Source organism: Caloenas nicobarica, chromosome 2 (assembly GCF_036013445.1).
Source record: "Caloenas nicobarica isolate bCalNic1 chromosome 2, bCalNic1.hap1, whole genome shotgun sequence".
NCBI classification, from domain to species: Eukaryota; Metazoa; Chordata; class Aves; order Columbiformes; family Columbidae; genus Caloenas; species Caloenas nicobarica.
This window is the reverse complement of record NC_088246.1, coordinates 120,726,059-120,741,839: the sequence shown is the minus strand read 5'-3', so window position 1 is coordinate 120,741,839 and position 15,781 is coordinate 120,726,059. Positions and strand designations below refer to the sequence as shown.

The window sequence follows — 15,781 nt, the reverse complement described above, 5'->3', positions numbered from 1 at the left end:
TGTCCCTGGTTTGTTCAAGCTGAGGCTATGCCTGGCTCTCTATTTCCAACTTAAAATGCATAATACTATTAAACCTCAAATGCACACAGAAATATGCCTTGGGGCAAAAAGACATAGTTTTTGCTGTAAATCCAGCCACTTTCAGGTAAAAAGAAAAGACTTTTTTTTTTTTTTTCTCCCTGGAAGGATCAGACCACACACTGCACTCTTGGGATGCTGTGTTCACCTTTGGTATGTTGCCAACTCTTCGACTGTCTTGAAGCACGTGATGCCTTAACCGTAATGCTCCTCATCCTGTCCCCTTTATCCCTCTGAAGTCATGATGGTCCCTACTGATTACCCACCATTATAGAAAGCTTGGTGTATTCGAGCTGCATAAGTAATACACAGCTTCACACACTGCAACACACTCTGAGCTCCTAAAAGACTAAACTAAGTCCAGTGTTGACAGGAATGGAAGAACAAAAATGCTGTGATGTTCGGTCCCTTTCCTACGATGAGAATGACCACGCTCTCTTAAGTTCATCTGCTTTCTAATGGGGTTTTTTGGTATCTGAACAGTGAAATGTGTTTTTTCTTGGAATTCTCAGAGTCTTACTATAAGGCATTAAGAGTCCACAATTGTAATGAAGCAACTTTTATCTGTCATCCAAAATCCTTAGCATTACTTAACAGTAATAGCCTGTTTAATGACATCAGTGAGAACATGTTGACATTATGCTTTAAAAAAGAGACAGTCACCCAATATTTGTTTGCTCAGCGAAGTGGTACCCACGTCTCTTTCTAAATTCTACTGATAGGGCTAATGATGAAACAGGATAATAAAGTTTTGAGTCATTTCTTGGAAGTGGAGTTTCTGTGACGTTCAGTCTTTAGCAGGGAACATTATGTTTATAAGAGATTTCCTGTTAAAATATATAAAATTATGTCTTACATAAGATAGTCTAACCGCACTGGCAATAGCAATATACAGAAATTCAGGTCTTCATGAATATTTCTGAAATTGCTGATTGTCACTCATAGTTCTACTGAAGAAGATTGTGTCTCATCAGAACTAAAAGATAAACTGATTCTGGAAAGACACAGAGCCTGTGACTGTGTCTGTCTCTCTGCTAACCCCAAACCAGACTAATAACATATTTGTAACATATACAAATGTAGTAGACATGAAAGGTATACTCATGTCAGTACATTAACACATGCTATGTGCTTCACTGCTACGTTCATTAAGTCAGTCAGGTTTTAGAATATGAGTCAGTTCCCTAAGCTTGGCTGGCTAATAATCTTTAAAGTTCGATGAACTGGATTTAGTTCTACATCAGTGTAACCCATGATTCTAAATATTAATTCTAAATATTCTTTAGACTCATTTAAAATTATGCTTTTTGTCAGAAAATCAACTAGATATTCAGAAAAAAAGAAATAAATCCACTACTTCAATAATTAAGAAATTAATCTTTACTATATTCTTTAATGCTGGCTTTCATGCACATTTTCATTACATTGTGTTCTCTTTCATTGGCTTCATAAGATTAAAACAATAGTATGGGAATTTCCAGACTTCTGTATTTCCATCCTTTGGTGACTGGATTCCAATTTGTGTAAACCAGGACCTAGCACTGTTATGGCTGAGAAACTGGTTGTTTCGTATTCTTTTTGTGTGTGCTACCCTTTAGACCTTTCAGACTTTTTCTGCACTGTTTCATCATGAGGTTTTCACCTGCCTTTAAAAGACTTGTTATACTTAAGAAAAATAAATGCTAAGTGGAAGCAGTAGCGTTATTAAGAAGCAATGGAAGAATCAGAGGAAAAATAAAGCCCATGTTGAAGTGCTTCAGATTTAGATTATTTTTGCCAGTAGGTTTAGTTACATTTACTAATAGGATTATATTCTTGAAGGGCAGACACATATCAACTTGCCTTCAGTTTTCCATCCCAGAGCCATCGGCTTTTCCCATACTCAAATGGTTATGAAACAGAGGAACAGAAAAAGAAAAGATCTCATTTATCTCTTAAATCTCTCGTTTGAGTCGATAAATTTTGACACTGTATTTTGCATTGGTCATTCGTATTCATAAAAGCAGCACTAGAGCTAGTATAAATTCAATTTGCCCTCTATATATATATATGTGTGTGTGTGTGTGTGTGTGCATAAATATACGCACATGCATACATAAATAAATATGACTGAATAATGGACAGGATAATCGGCCTAAGACTCGCCAATATAATTTGGATCCAGAAGTGCCCTAAGCTATGTCTAAGCACTACAGACACCCTTGACTGGCAGCACTGGGGCCTCAGTGTTCACTCTGTAAAAGCAAATGCTGAAGCAGTGGCTCGCAGCAGCACAGAGATCTCTACTGAAGTTGGGGCTCCCTGAAAGAAGCTTTAGGCTGGCTAATGCAAAGAGATATAAATTTTACTAGCAGAAATAGGAGAGGGCAGAGAATATTTTCATTTTACATAGCATCTCTCTTACTGAGGTTATTCTTCAGGTCCCTACAGAAAAGCACTAGAAGCATAAATGATGGCAAAGGCAAACCTTGAAGCTGATGTGGACTTAGTAACAACACAGGATGGAGTATTTAGGAAAGGGAATGATGGCAAGGGCTTAAGGCTGTCTCCTGCTGCTTGGGGAAAAAAGGGCAAAAAATCATAGAATCATAGAAAGGTTTGGGTTGGAAGGGACATTCACAGATCATCTTGTCCAACCCCTCTGCAATGAGCAGGGACATCTTCAACTAGATCAGGTTGCTCAGAGCCCCATCCAGCCTGGCCTGGAATGTCTCCAGGGATGGAGTATCTACTGCCCCTGGGCAACCTGTGCCAGTGTTTCACCACCCTCATTGCAAAAAATTTCTTCCTTGAATCTAATCTGAATCTCTCCTCCTTTAGTTTAAAAACATTACCTCTTGTCCTATTGCAACAGGACCTGCGAAAAATTCTGTCCCCATCTTTTCTATAAGGCCCTTTTAAGTACTGAAAGGCTGCAATAAGGTCTCCCTGGAGTCTTCTCTTCTCCAGGCTGAACAACCACAACTCTCTCAGCCTGTCCTCACAGGCGTGGGGTTCCATCCCCCTGATCATCTTGGTGGCCTCCTCTGGCCCCTCTCCAACAGGTTCATGTCTTTCCTGTGCTGAGGGCTCCAGAGCTGGATGCAGAACTCCAGGTGGGGTCTCACCAGAGCAGAGTAGAGGGGCAGAATCACCTCCTTTGGAGGTGACACGCTTTTAGACACCAGAGCAGAGCAGAAGGTTTCTTCTTCAAACATGTGGCTGCAGAGAGAGACAGCCTCTCCCCAGAGCAAGGAAGCCCCAGGGACCGCCTGATAAAACCCACAGACCATACAAGGCCACGTCCAGCTCCAGGGCCTGAATTTGCCTTTCGCATCAGCAAGGAGCGTGGCACCAAATGGATGACAGTGACATTTGTCAGGATCTCTAGCAATATTCCTACTGAGATAGCCATATGCTGGGGGAAGCTGTAAAGAAGTAACATCACATCTTTAGAAACAGCAAACGTGTCCCATGAAATGTACATGGAGAAAATATGATTCTTTTCATTAACTAGGCATGAAGTGGTGCCTCCCCAATGCTTTAAGATTTTTTTTCCAAATGTAACAAAATTTCTTTTTTTTTCACTTTAATCAGGGCAGCCAATTCTGATATGTCAGAGGTTATAATAATGAATTCCCATTTTCACAAACAGGTTTCAGAGAAGAAATTTTCTTGGAATCAAGCAAAATTATTTCATTTAGGAGGGCAAAATTCATAATGACCAAATCTCTGAAATATATTTTTTGCTGGACTTCCCTCATACAAGCTAGCTGGCCTGTACGGCTTTCAATGATTAGCAAAGGGGGAAAAGAGAAGGAATTAAACACTTAACAGCTCTGAATAGATGGATGAGCAAGAATTTATACTTTCAAAAAAGATACTGAACATCTTTATGCATTGAACTCAGTATGATTCAAATGTGCATTTGATTAAACAATGGCATGAATATTTCCTCTTTTCTTTGTAGAAGTCAAGCCCCTCTGGGTAGATTTGGTCTGTTCCAATAGCCCAGAGCTCACAGCTCCATTCGTAGGACAATGTCCTACTGTCCTACTGTCCAATGTCCCTCTGTCAAGGGACAGACGAAAATCAGCTATGATCTTGTCAGTTAAGCTCTGCAGCCGGAATATCTGCATTGCAATCCTGAATCAGTGCTGAAGATGATTTAGCACAGAATATTTTACAGTCTGTTTAAAAGGAGTCTTTTTGGGAACGGCTCAATTGAATGAGGCTGACGTCCTACCCGGCTGCGTGCACGGGCTTTGGCACTGGCCTGGGATGAATTTTTCAGAGAGGTTTGAACTTGTCATCTTTTTATAAAGTACTGTATGCCAGTGTAGGAAGTATGCTTTTATTTCATAAAGCCAGTTAATCATCGTAGACCTTGAAGTTAAAGCTATTGCCCAATTTTCATGTGCGCTTAAAACCACAAATCAGGCATGTTTTTGTCCTAGTTCTTTAAAGTCCAACCGCCTCATTCTGCTCACTGGTTTTGGTCTGCTGGGGTCCACTAGCACATGATGCTGACTTTCACACACTAACAGCCAATTAATCTGAATTGTATTTCTATTCATGAATTCCGAACTTGTTAACTTGTAGTTTTATAAGTTTGCACTTTGGTTTTGGCTTAGCATGAAGGAGCACTGGAGTCAGTGTCACATGAAATCTTACACATGATAATTTTTCCCCACTTTTTTTCTATTCAGGGTTGAGCAGCAAGAAAATATAATTATCTGTAGGCCTAACAAATCCCCATGGATGTGAAAAAATCATCAAAAAATTGGGATGAATGTTCAGCACAGGCAGTGGGCAAGCTGGCCCACATGCCACGGCATTGCACCATGGTTCCTCTTAAGTTTTTAGCTCCCAAGAAGACATCTGTATTGCAGGCCTAGAGAAATACTCCCTTCCAGAAGGCAGAGAAACCTGCCAGGTTTCCAGCAGCTCTAAACGAAGGAAGAAGCTCCATTTAAAGCTTGCAGGATCTTCAGCCAGCACAGCAGACACAGGGCAGTGTATATTAACTAGAACTAAATAAATGAGACGGTGGTAGGCCTACCAGATTTTAAATCACACATTAACTTGTCCCTTGTGGTCCTTTCATATATATCGAATTGCAGACTCCACTTCTGCACTATCTTTCTTTGCATTTCAAATGGGGCATGAGAAACTGCACAACCTTTTCTATACCCACCATACAGCAGGAGTAGCCATCGCCCTCTGTAGCCACAAATACCAAAGATATCTATGATCATTTAAAACAGCCTTCTCATTTATACCAAAGAGCTATTTGATCTTGGTCTACTGTTTTGGTCTTAGAAAGCTGTTGTGGGTTTTTTAGGGTTTGGGGGGTTTTTTGGTTGTTGTCTGTGTTCATAGAATCAAATGTGATCACATTAACATTAATCAATAAACATAAAAAACCAATTTATCAGTATCCATCTAGAAGTCTGGACAGCATTTCTGCAGGTCAACTGTTTCCTTAAAACAAGGCTAAGAAACAGAGGAGTAAACCCAGCTCAAACATAACAGGATGATTTTATGAGTGACTGTTGTGGTTTCAGTATGATTCATGCACCTAGTAAAACTCTCTTTTTTCATTGGAGAAGACTGCAGGCAATTCAGTTTAACAGTCTAGTTTCTACAAATGGGGGGAGAGTGAGAAAAATACCTCGTCCTGGCTCGCAGTTCCCCTCCTGTTCCCCCTATATGCAATGTATTGCATCTCCGTGACCATGAGACTACGAGGAAAGACTTTGCTCCTCCTTCCACAAACCTGTAGCCTTCAGCAGAGAAGGACCTTTCCACTGTCCAAAACTTCAATAATCTGAACCACACTAAAGGGTAGGGCACATTTTGAGAATCAGATGCTTAACTTGTATGTCTGCATCTGTGACAGGTGTCCAAACTTCCATCACAGTAAAGAGATCTAGTTGACACACCTCTCCATGAAGCCTGAACTTCAGTAACTCAGATTGCACCTGAACATCATCCCTGATATTTGATGCATTTAAAATGGGGTTATAGGCAGCCAGTCCCTATCTCAGACCCCAGAGCTGGAAGCCTCATCCTGGGGGTCCTTTGGGTGTCTCTGTCCTTCTGGGAAGCACATCCTGGGCACCCTGCTCAGGGGCAGCACGACGGACTGAGCTGCTTCTTGGCAAAGGGAATGTGAGTCACAGCCTCCTCACCCCTGGAGGTCCTCACGGGAGCCCAGAAACAGGTCATGATCCACAGCACGTGGGACGTTTTCAGGGAAAGCAAAACCTTGCCCCTTTAAGCACATTCTGTGTTTCCCTACGGGGGAGTAAAATCCTCTCCTCAAGTATTCCTGAAGGCTACGGTTTCACAATGGATTGGCTTCTGTTTTTTCCTCTCGGAGGGACCAGAGAAGAGGTTGGGTGCAGCCTTGTCATGTGGAACATCTACTTTTTCTCCCTGTTGCCATGGTGACTGAGCCGCTGGCTGGTCTGCCTCCAAAAGGTGCACGGTACCCAGCACCAGGACCTTCAAGCGGGAGGATGGGAAAGAGGGAGGGGGATAGAAGCAGCATCCTTATTTTAATGTGTCATGGCCAGTGTTTTCAACTGGTGAATTTTCAAAATATAATGCATAAAGAGGCGATAGGTTATCTGCATCTGACAGACTTAACCACTGTTCTCCAATAATCCAGGTTTGAGTACTGCAAATACTGTGGTATAGGTTGATGACTATGTATTCAGAAACCGTAATATGTATACACAGTATACTCATTAAGGTAAGTGGCTCGCTCTGTCTCAAACTTGGCCTTTTTGTAATACAGGCTCCATGCAGTAATAAGCAACATGAATCTCAGCATCACTTCCAGGTCTTTATCCTATTTCTGTCATGGTCGCAAAACCATACCCTGCTGGCATAAGCCAGAAAAAAAAATTGCTTACAGCTGCAAGAACTTGCAGGAAAATGAGCTCTTTCAAAATAACGAGCTATTAACCCGTGTCACTGCAGCAGAGGCATTGCAGTGGTGTCAGCCACTGGTGTGTCAGTAAATAACAAGGCAAATTAAAAGTGGATGTAAATTTGTTTCAGCAGCTAATTCTTCTTTGATATAAACTGGAATGAGTCTGAGTACTGGATGAAAACACAGTTGTGCTGATTTTGGCTCGACAGAAACAAAAGCAGAAGTGCTTAATTTAGGTTCTCTCCCCAGTTAGCACTATTCGAATGCTCATTATTTGGGTCAGAATTTAGCTCATTCAATTGTTTTCCGAAGATATTTCCGGACCAAGCAGAGCCCTTTCACCAGTCGGGAGGGGAGGGAAGAAAGGCAGACTTACGGATCAAAGGCCGCTAGCAAGAAGTTGAGCAGTAAACTGATGGATTGCTCCACGTTGATCTGGTGGGTCGTCGGCATCCGTTTGTTGAGCTGGTAGAAGATGGTGGAGATCACAGCTTCCAGGCGAGCCACGTTCAGTTCAATGGTGGGGTCCAGGTTGTTCAGTGCGTTTTCCCGCAAGGCTTCTATCACGTTCCAAATGTCCACCAGGTGCACTAGGGCACAGGACAGAAAGAGTCAACGGGGACACGCGCTCCTGAAAGCAACTGAGAAAAAAGCGTCATCTCATCCCACGGGGTGGGGAATAACACAATCATGCGGGACACGCTTCGTGAATAATTAAACGGATGTATTTTCCATCACTGAGAAATGAAATTGGTAAAGGAAAGAGGAAATAAAATTCAAATCTGTTAATAAGCAAACAATATATTGATATTATTAGTTGTAATGAGCACAACCTCAGCACTGGAAATCATTCCTCATTGTATAAAGTATTCAAGTAAAAATCTGTATTTTATGGAAATCACTGGAAGGTAAACATAAGCTAAGTGTTTTTCTGAACCATTCCTCTATGAATCCCCATTCAGAAATTACTCTTAGATATTAATTTGCATAGCAGATGGGCTTTTCAGAAGATTCTGTGAGTACTAAGTGTTTAACACATACTGACATTTTGAAAAGTCTTTTCAGCAATTTGTACGGAAAGCAAAATATTTTACAAAAACAGAATTGCAATTGAGTCAGGGTAGACAAGCTACATTTAAACACAGAACACGTAATGAAGTGATCGCAAAGATGTATTTTGCGTCTTTTAAATGTATTTGCCTAATGATGTGATAAATCTCTCACTTTGATAAAGTCCCAGTCTAAGCTGAATTTCATGGTGGCTGTTTTTACCTACAAGGACAGCTTAAAGGACAATCTCTGCTCACCTTTCGTATTATACCCAGACAGAAATCTTGTTTGCATAGCACTGTTATTGTGTATGATCAGCTTGCAGCAGATTGGCGTTTCCAGAAAGCGGTGGACCATGCCAAAAATAAAAAAAACCCCCTACATTCATTCAAAATTTGGATTTAGTTCAAACCTGAACTCAAAGAATCATCCTTTTTTAAATCTTAGGTATTACCTACTGTCCTACTAAACTGTCAGCAAGGTATAAATAATGAGGTTCACAGTGCGAATTCTCTTTTTTTTTTTTTAACCAGATAAAGTACTGTATAGTTCTCATTATTTAGCATGGCGATATGGCATATCAAGAGCCATCTGTATATGGAGGAGATGCATTTTTTTGTGGATAGAGAAATGTAATTCTAAACCTCATAATTATATTTTTACTTGCTTGGTTTGCAGGTGCTGTCTCAGATTGCAATGTGACATGATGGTCTGATGGCAGGGAAATGTAAACTGATACTAGATAGATAAATGAAACCAGATATATTGTCATTTTACTTAGTCTAGAATTTTTTGCCTACGATTGGGTTTCTTTTGCTTCTGCCTCAGGAAAAAAATAATCTCTAATGCTCTGCTACTGCATCTGTAAACCCAATGGGGAAGATACACCTTACAGGTGAGCAGCCACAGCAGCAACTACTGGTAAGACACTTTTCCACTTCTTGCTGTTCCACAGCAAATAATTTGGAAAAACTGAAAAATGCAGTTATATCTTGACACCTAAATATTTATTTGGCCTTTGTATTAAAAGGAAGCATCTATAGGTGAACTTGTATGCTGGCAGGTTGTCCTCAGACTGTCATTCTGAATTAAGCCAGGTGGGTGGAGCACACAACCTCTCTCAGCTCTTCCTTTTTGTCTTCTAGCTGAGCAAAGAGCATCTTCCCCATAAAAAATCTGGCTCAGAGGCCAGACTAGGCAGAGAAAGGAAGAAGTCACCAGAAAGCAGGCCATCATCTGGTCCAGGACAGAACGGTTAATGAACATTTCCCACTCTGGCTCATAACTGTCAGGCAGCCAAGGAAGAAATACAGAGCAATACATCAGAAGATGCAGCAACAGCCTGGGCCACGTGCATGTATTTTGTGGCCTTAATAAGAAGGGAAGAGCACTCAGAAAGCAGAAGGTTAAGTGTGATGGCTGTCGCCAGCCATGAGGGCTGTCCCAGGTAATTCAGACTGAGTAGATGAAGGAGAAGGTGCTTCCACCAGCAGTTTCACCAGGCTGGCTTCTGGGTGCGAGGGCGTGTGTGCAAACTGATGAACCTGAACTGTAGCTACACTAACAAGGTAAAAACATGAGAAACGACCAGCCACAACAAACAGCAGAAAGGGAGTCGTGCATATGCAGATTGCTAACCTTAACTTGAGGCTACACTAACAACTAGCAACCCAAGGAACAGCACGAAGAGGGGTACTGGCTTGACAGCACTGCTGACCGAGGCAGAAGTTACTAGGGCGACCCTATGATAAGTACTGAATAAGGATGTAAAATCAGCCACATGGAAGCTAGTGGGAAAAGAATAAACAGGAGAAGGCTGGTTATTTGGGAGTGCATGGGCATGGTGGAGGAAAAAGCATGGGGGTGGAAAAGGGAATATAAAAGGTAACAGATCCTGTCAGCTGTGTGTGGCTACCTCTGAAGCAGTTCTGCACCTGATCAGCGCAGAGGAACGAACACAGCAGTAAGCCCCTTGTTTTGACCATACATCTATCTGGTGTACTTCTGCAGTCATGGGGAACCACAAAGGTTTCCCTAGCATTGAGAAAAGGACATCTAGAGAGGATGAACCAGACATCTGGACTCCCTAACAGTGCAAATTTCACACAGCAATTTAACTTCAATTGCTATAGCCTAGTAGTGGAAAACTCTTGAAAAAGAGAGCACAGAGGAAAACAGCTGGCACAAGGAACAAGGCTGAAATGGGGCCTGGTGTCTCTATTCATCACATAATCCAGTACCGATACGATAATGTGTGGCTGTCAGATTTTCATGGTGGGTTTCCCCCCCTGCAAACACACTATATTTTTCATAACATAGTCATATCCAGAGTTAGTTTTGATTATGGTCCTGGGAAGGGAAATATCCAGAGGCTAGCAGACCTGGGACTAATAGTATCAGTACACTAAGATACCTGAGAGAAAAATATTTGTTTTAGTGTTAACTCTAACCTGAAAGCCTCATAAGCTATCCTGATATTCATTGGTATGCCAGAAACATAGGGCACAAGACTAAGAAAATGACTTACTGGAAATTACACAGCAGTAACAGTCCCCCACCCACCATAAAATATTAGTCTTAAGGAACTGCTGTACATTTGTACTATAAGTAATTTTACTTGGGCTTTTTTTTTTTTTTCCAGAAACACTTTGGTTCCACTTGAAGCTGAATAAACAGCAATCCTACTGCACCATTTTATTTTGCATTTTATTCATGAATTTCAAAGCTCTCTACAGAGGCTGGAAAGTAATACTTCCTGGAGGAGGAAATGGAAGATGGACAAGAGCCAGACTTTTTAACAGGATGTGCTAATTTTGAAAATATTTGTCGAAATGTCTGGCTCAAAATCACATGGAGAGTTTGTTAGACTGTTGTACAGAGGACTGCAGTCTCTGGCCTTTATTCAAGTCAGTTGTTATGGACAAGAATTCACCCACCTAAATTTCAATGTCAAAAACTAGGTGTCTACTGTCAGCTAGTGACCGAAGCTCCCTCTAATGTCAGTGGAAGAAAAAGGCACCTCAAAGTAGCTGTCTGGAGGCAGGTGGGATGAACAGTGCTTTGAAGAGGCAGTCCGAGAAGCCACAGCACAAACTGTTGCCATTTGCAATAGGTCTCCCTCCAACCCTGATGGAGTAGCAGTATTAAACACCAGCCAGGCCGGCGGGCAGCAGAGTCTTGTAGCTTTCTTCTTTTTTTTTAATTGGTTGGAAACAAGTGCTGAGCTACTCTCCTGGTTTTGTTAAAAAGCAAGTTGCTCTTTTAGTGAATTTCCCCATCAGCTAAAGCCTTCTAACTACCTGCAGTTTTCCTGAAAGCTAGATACATGTTTTGGTAGACATAGCGATGGAATGCGAGGTCATTGATAAGGACGGATGCACATCTCCCGAGAGCAGTGAACTGAAAGAGGTGACCAAAAAAACTGACCAACTAAAGTATTCCATCCCATTCACATCATACTTCATATAAAAGTGGGGGATCATGAGGATCTCATCCCTTTTCCTTATGGCCAACATTGGGAGAGGACCTTGCGAGTTGTCCCTGCGAACTGAGGCCTGGTGACAGACTGAATCCAGTTCCGGTTGGCTGCAGAGTCCAGTCCAGGACTTCGGGTGCCGGCCCCACATCTGCCGGAGCAGCTGCCGGGACTTTACAGATTGGTTTTGTGTATTTTGTATTATTTTCTCTGTTTTTATTGGTAGCATTAGTAAAACATTTTTAATTTTTCCAATTCTCTTCTCTCTGTCCTTCTTTCCCTCCCAATCACCTGTCCTTAGTGGGAAGAGGGGAGAGGGAGAGGCTGAAGGGGGAGGGGGGAGAGAAGGTTAACAATACAGCTGCCACGGTTTTATTGTCACCCCGCAATCAAACTGCGACAGCTACTAACAGGCTGACTCCTGTTCTTACCTCCGCCGTCAGAGTGGTTACAAATAATGTTTATCGATACGGTGATAGGCGCAATATAAATGTAAATATAAATATATGTGTATATATAAAAATAAATATATATAAATATATGCATATATGTGCATATATATATAAATATATGTGTGTATATATATATATAGTGTTCACTGACTACAGATAAAGTCTAAAGCAGCAAGTTTACATGAGACATGTAACCTCAGAGAGGGTAAAGTTAACCGAGATGAATCCTATGTAGGCCTTGCTCTTCAAACATTAAGATATATTCCCTGTTCTGACTACTACATGGCCTAGATTAATTCAGGTTTTATATAAAATATGAATAATAAATATTTTAATCTGTATGAACAGCTACCAGACCCTGTCACGGTCACAGCCTCTTATACTGCATTGCTTAACCTTGCGCAATTAGATCTGTGTGTACTGCCCTCTGATCACTTCGAATCCTATTTTTTTTAAGCTTACTCACATAGCAAGCAGACTCTTACATATTATACCATGCTGCTAACTCAACCTATCAATATTGGGAAACAGCAGAGAAAACACAGGCCTCTGCAGCTCCATTCTATTCATTCGTACTATTAGAAATTACTTTTCAATGTAATAACAGAAGGTCAACCTTGCGAACTGCATAAGCGTACATTCTTCTCATTTTAATTTTAATCCTCTCTGCTACCCATTTTCTGTAATACCTGCTATGCTCATTCATTTATTTTTCCATCCACAAGATTGTTTTAATCTCACTGAAGAAAGCATGTCTCCTTACTTTGTACAACATGTCAGTGCTATAAAACCTGAATCTGATTTCTACATACTACTGTGATGCTAACAAGAAGAGTTCACAGTGTAACGAACCAGTTACAGATGCAGGACAGCTTTCTCTCTCCTAAAATCTGCCTTAAATTCCCTCAACAAAGTCAAACTCTGCAAGTTTGCTCTTTAACATCTCATTGCTGTTGCTGCTTTTGTTGCCTTACCCACGTTTCCCTCCGAAAACGGAATTACTCCTCAACACAAGAAAGATGCCCTTTCTGAAACAGACCTTTAAAGCTACAGAAATCTGCCGGTTGTTTCTTCAGTGTCAGCAGATGATCACTAGGCAGTAGGAGTAAAAGCTGCTTGTATCTAGCACCTGTGTGGTATTAAGCAATCCAAAATCGTGCAGCCCAGCCAGCCTTCACAGACCCTTCAAAGGCCTCGCAGTCTGTAAACAGCACAGCTATCCAGGTGTAGAACCTCTCCCTCATTTGCCTGCTGTCTGAAAAAAATGTAATGATGTCCAAGAGCAATTGCTAAACTACACATTTCCCCTTAGATTTCCTGTTAAGTGATTTCTGAAGTCACAGGTAAGCTAAACACCTGCATTATTAGGTCTTCTACAGCAAACAATGTCTGCTAATTTAACTTTCATGAGACTAAGTAATATTTACACACTGTCACAGAGGGTTTAATATTTGAGTATGTTCTCTAACAGATAGCAATTAGTCACTGTAAATAACGTTCAGTATCTGGACAGAAGAGGGACGACGCAGATGAGCAGCATTACAGATGGCTGCCATTCACTCCCCAGCAAACGCACGCTTTGAGGAGACCCTGGCTGAACTGCAGAGGCGTAAGATTAATGCATGAAAATATACTCCAAATAACAGATGTTATTTCCTTCGGTGGACTCCTTCACCTGTTACAACAACATTTGGAGAGTGCCTGTTGCCAGCACATTGTAACTGAACTGATCAGTGCCTCTCCGCAGAGTGTGAGGGTGAATGAAAGGCGGCTGCCTCAGTTTGAAAGGAGTTTTTCATTTTCCTCAAACTAAAAAGTTTTCAGACACCCTTGAAGTTTTACATCCTGCCCTTCTGCCTTTATCTGTGTTCAGAACATCTTTCCCTACTTTGATGATCAAAAAGAGTAATTAGTAGTTACAGTGCAGAACTCCATCACCTACAATGTTGTCAACAGGTTAATTTGTGGAAGAGGTGTACTCCAGATACATTTGGAGAATACAGAATTTAGGACAAAATTATTTTGCTTTCTATAAACGCATATGTCAATTTTATTGATCTTGATCCTCCCTCTTTTCTTCAATCGTTTTCTAGCCTCTTCATCAGCAGGAAACCAGTGTATTTTTTATTTATTGTAATTAGTAACTTTAATTTACTTGCAAATAGTAATTTTCTGTTTGGTAGATAAAGGTATTTTAATAGGCAAAATGGAAGAGAAGAGATGTGCTACGCTTATTTTTTTTCAACTCAAAGCAAATAAATTAACTTTTATTTATGCAGTGAAAAATGAAATCTTCTTTTTATCATGCAGTTTATTTAGAATTAGGGAAAGGCTGTGAGATACAGATAATCTTGCATATATCACTAATCTCAAAGGAGGCAGATTACTTCAAACATCAGTTGCCAAGAAATGATGTTGCCCTAAGCAAGCATAAAAAGGAAAACTGTAGTGCAAGTTTATCTTCTAAGTAGTTAAAAAAATATATTAAGTCTGTGTCCTTAAGCTTTCTTACCATTAAACAGATCTACTTATGCAAAAATCCTTATCTGTTCTACTGCATTTTTTGTATTCAACCTGAACCATGAACTCTACAATGTTATCTTTCCATTTATTACGAAATGAACATGGAAGAGGAGATCACATTTAATCAAACAAGGAAAGCGACTAAATTAGGGCTTTAATAATTGATGCAAATTTACTTAACCTACAGCAGGTCTAACTAAACCTAGGTTAAACATATCCAGTTGATAGTTAGGACAGACTTCCTCCTTGAAAGATTTTCCTTTGTTGGTGAATACAGGAAAAACTCTTGAAGAAGTATTAATTTAAATTCTTTCCAAAATTTTAGTATACACTTGATCCGCCTGGACGCCTTCCTGTGTAACCTCATCTGGGTGTTCCTGCTCTGGCGAGGGAATTGGACTTGATGATCTTTCGAGGTCCCTTCCAACCCCTGACATTCTGTGATTCTGTGCAGATTTTAGTCCAGCAAAGCTCTTACAGACATGCTTGAGTTTAAACATACTAGTACTGTCATTTGAAATCAATGGCACTTGAATGTATGCCAGGTATTTCAGGTGGATTTCATTAAAAGGGAAAGATTTATGTTTGTCTAACAAATCCTAAAAATATTATAAAATATGTTAGATGATTCTTCTTTTTTCATTGGAATGAATCCATCACAAATCAGGGTATTGCAGCCATCTGTCACCACCATTGCTAGGAAGCCCTGGGAAGTCGCTAACTCTTTCTTTTTGGCTCCCTCTCTCCTGCTGCCAGGAGGGTAAGGGAGGACTCAGGGAAGTGTTTTCCTGCTGAACTACACTAGTTTGGGGCCAAGCTGCTCCTCAAATCAGCCAGCTGTAGCAAGATCACCAAAAGCTTTACCTGCGCATCTACCGGCACTATGTAGAGCGACGTGCCAGCTATGATTTGCAGTCTTTTCCACTGTCTGATGCCAAATTACATGACAGAGAAAATGTACCAGGATGTTGCTTCTGCTCAGGGCTCAAACAAGGTATCTGACTGAGGGGAGACCTTATTGCTCTCTATAACTACCTGAAAGGAGGTTGTGGTATGAAGGGTGTTGGTCTCTCCTCCCAAGTAGCAAGTTGAACAAGAAGAACTGGCCTCAAGTTGCGCCAGGGGAGGTTCAGATTGGATATTAGGAAAAAACTATTCACAGAAAGAGTTGTCAAGCATTGGAACAGGCTGCCCAGGGAAGTGGTGGAGTCACCATCCCTGGAGGGGTTTAAAAGGTGTTTAGATGAGGTTCTTAGGGACATGGTTTAGTGCTAGAGTTAG

The 15,781-nt window shown here is 41.0% G+C and overlaps 1 protein-coding gene across 13 annotated transcripts in view; it reads right to left on the bottom strand.

Moving 5' to 3' along the window:
* Positions 1–15,781, bottom strand: part of DTNA (dystrobrevin alpha) — a 187,066-nt gene that overhangs the window by 62,861 nt on the left and 108,424 nt on the right. For all 13 annotated transcript variants that reach the window (XM_065627641.1, XM_065627642.1, XM_065627637.1 and 10 more), the window contains one exon: positions 7,377–7,590. In XM_065627641.1, the coding sequence (XP_065483713.1) occupies positions 7,377–7,590 (214 nt within the window). The remainder of the gene's footprint in view (positions 1–7,376; positions 7,591–15,781) is intronic.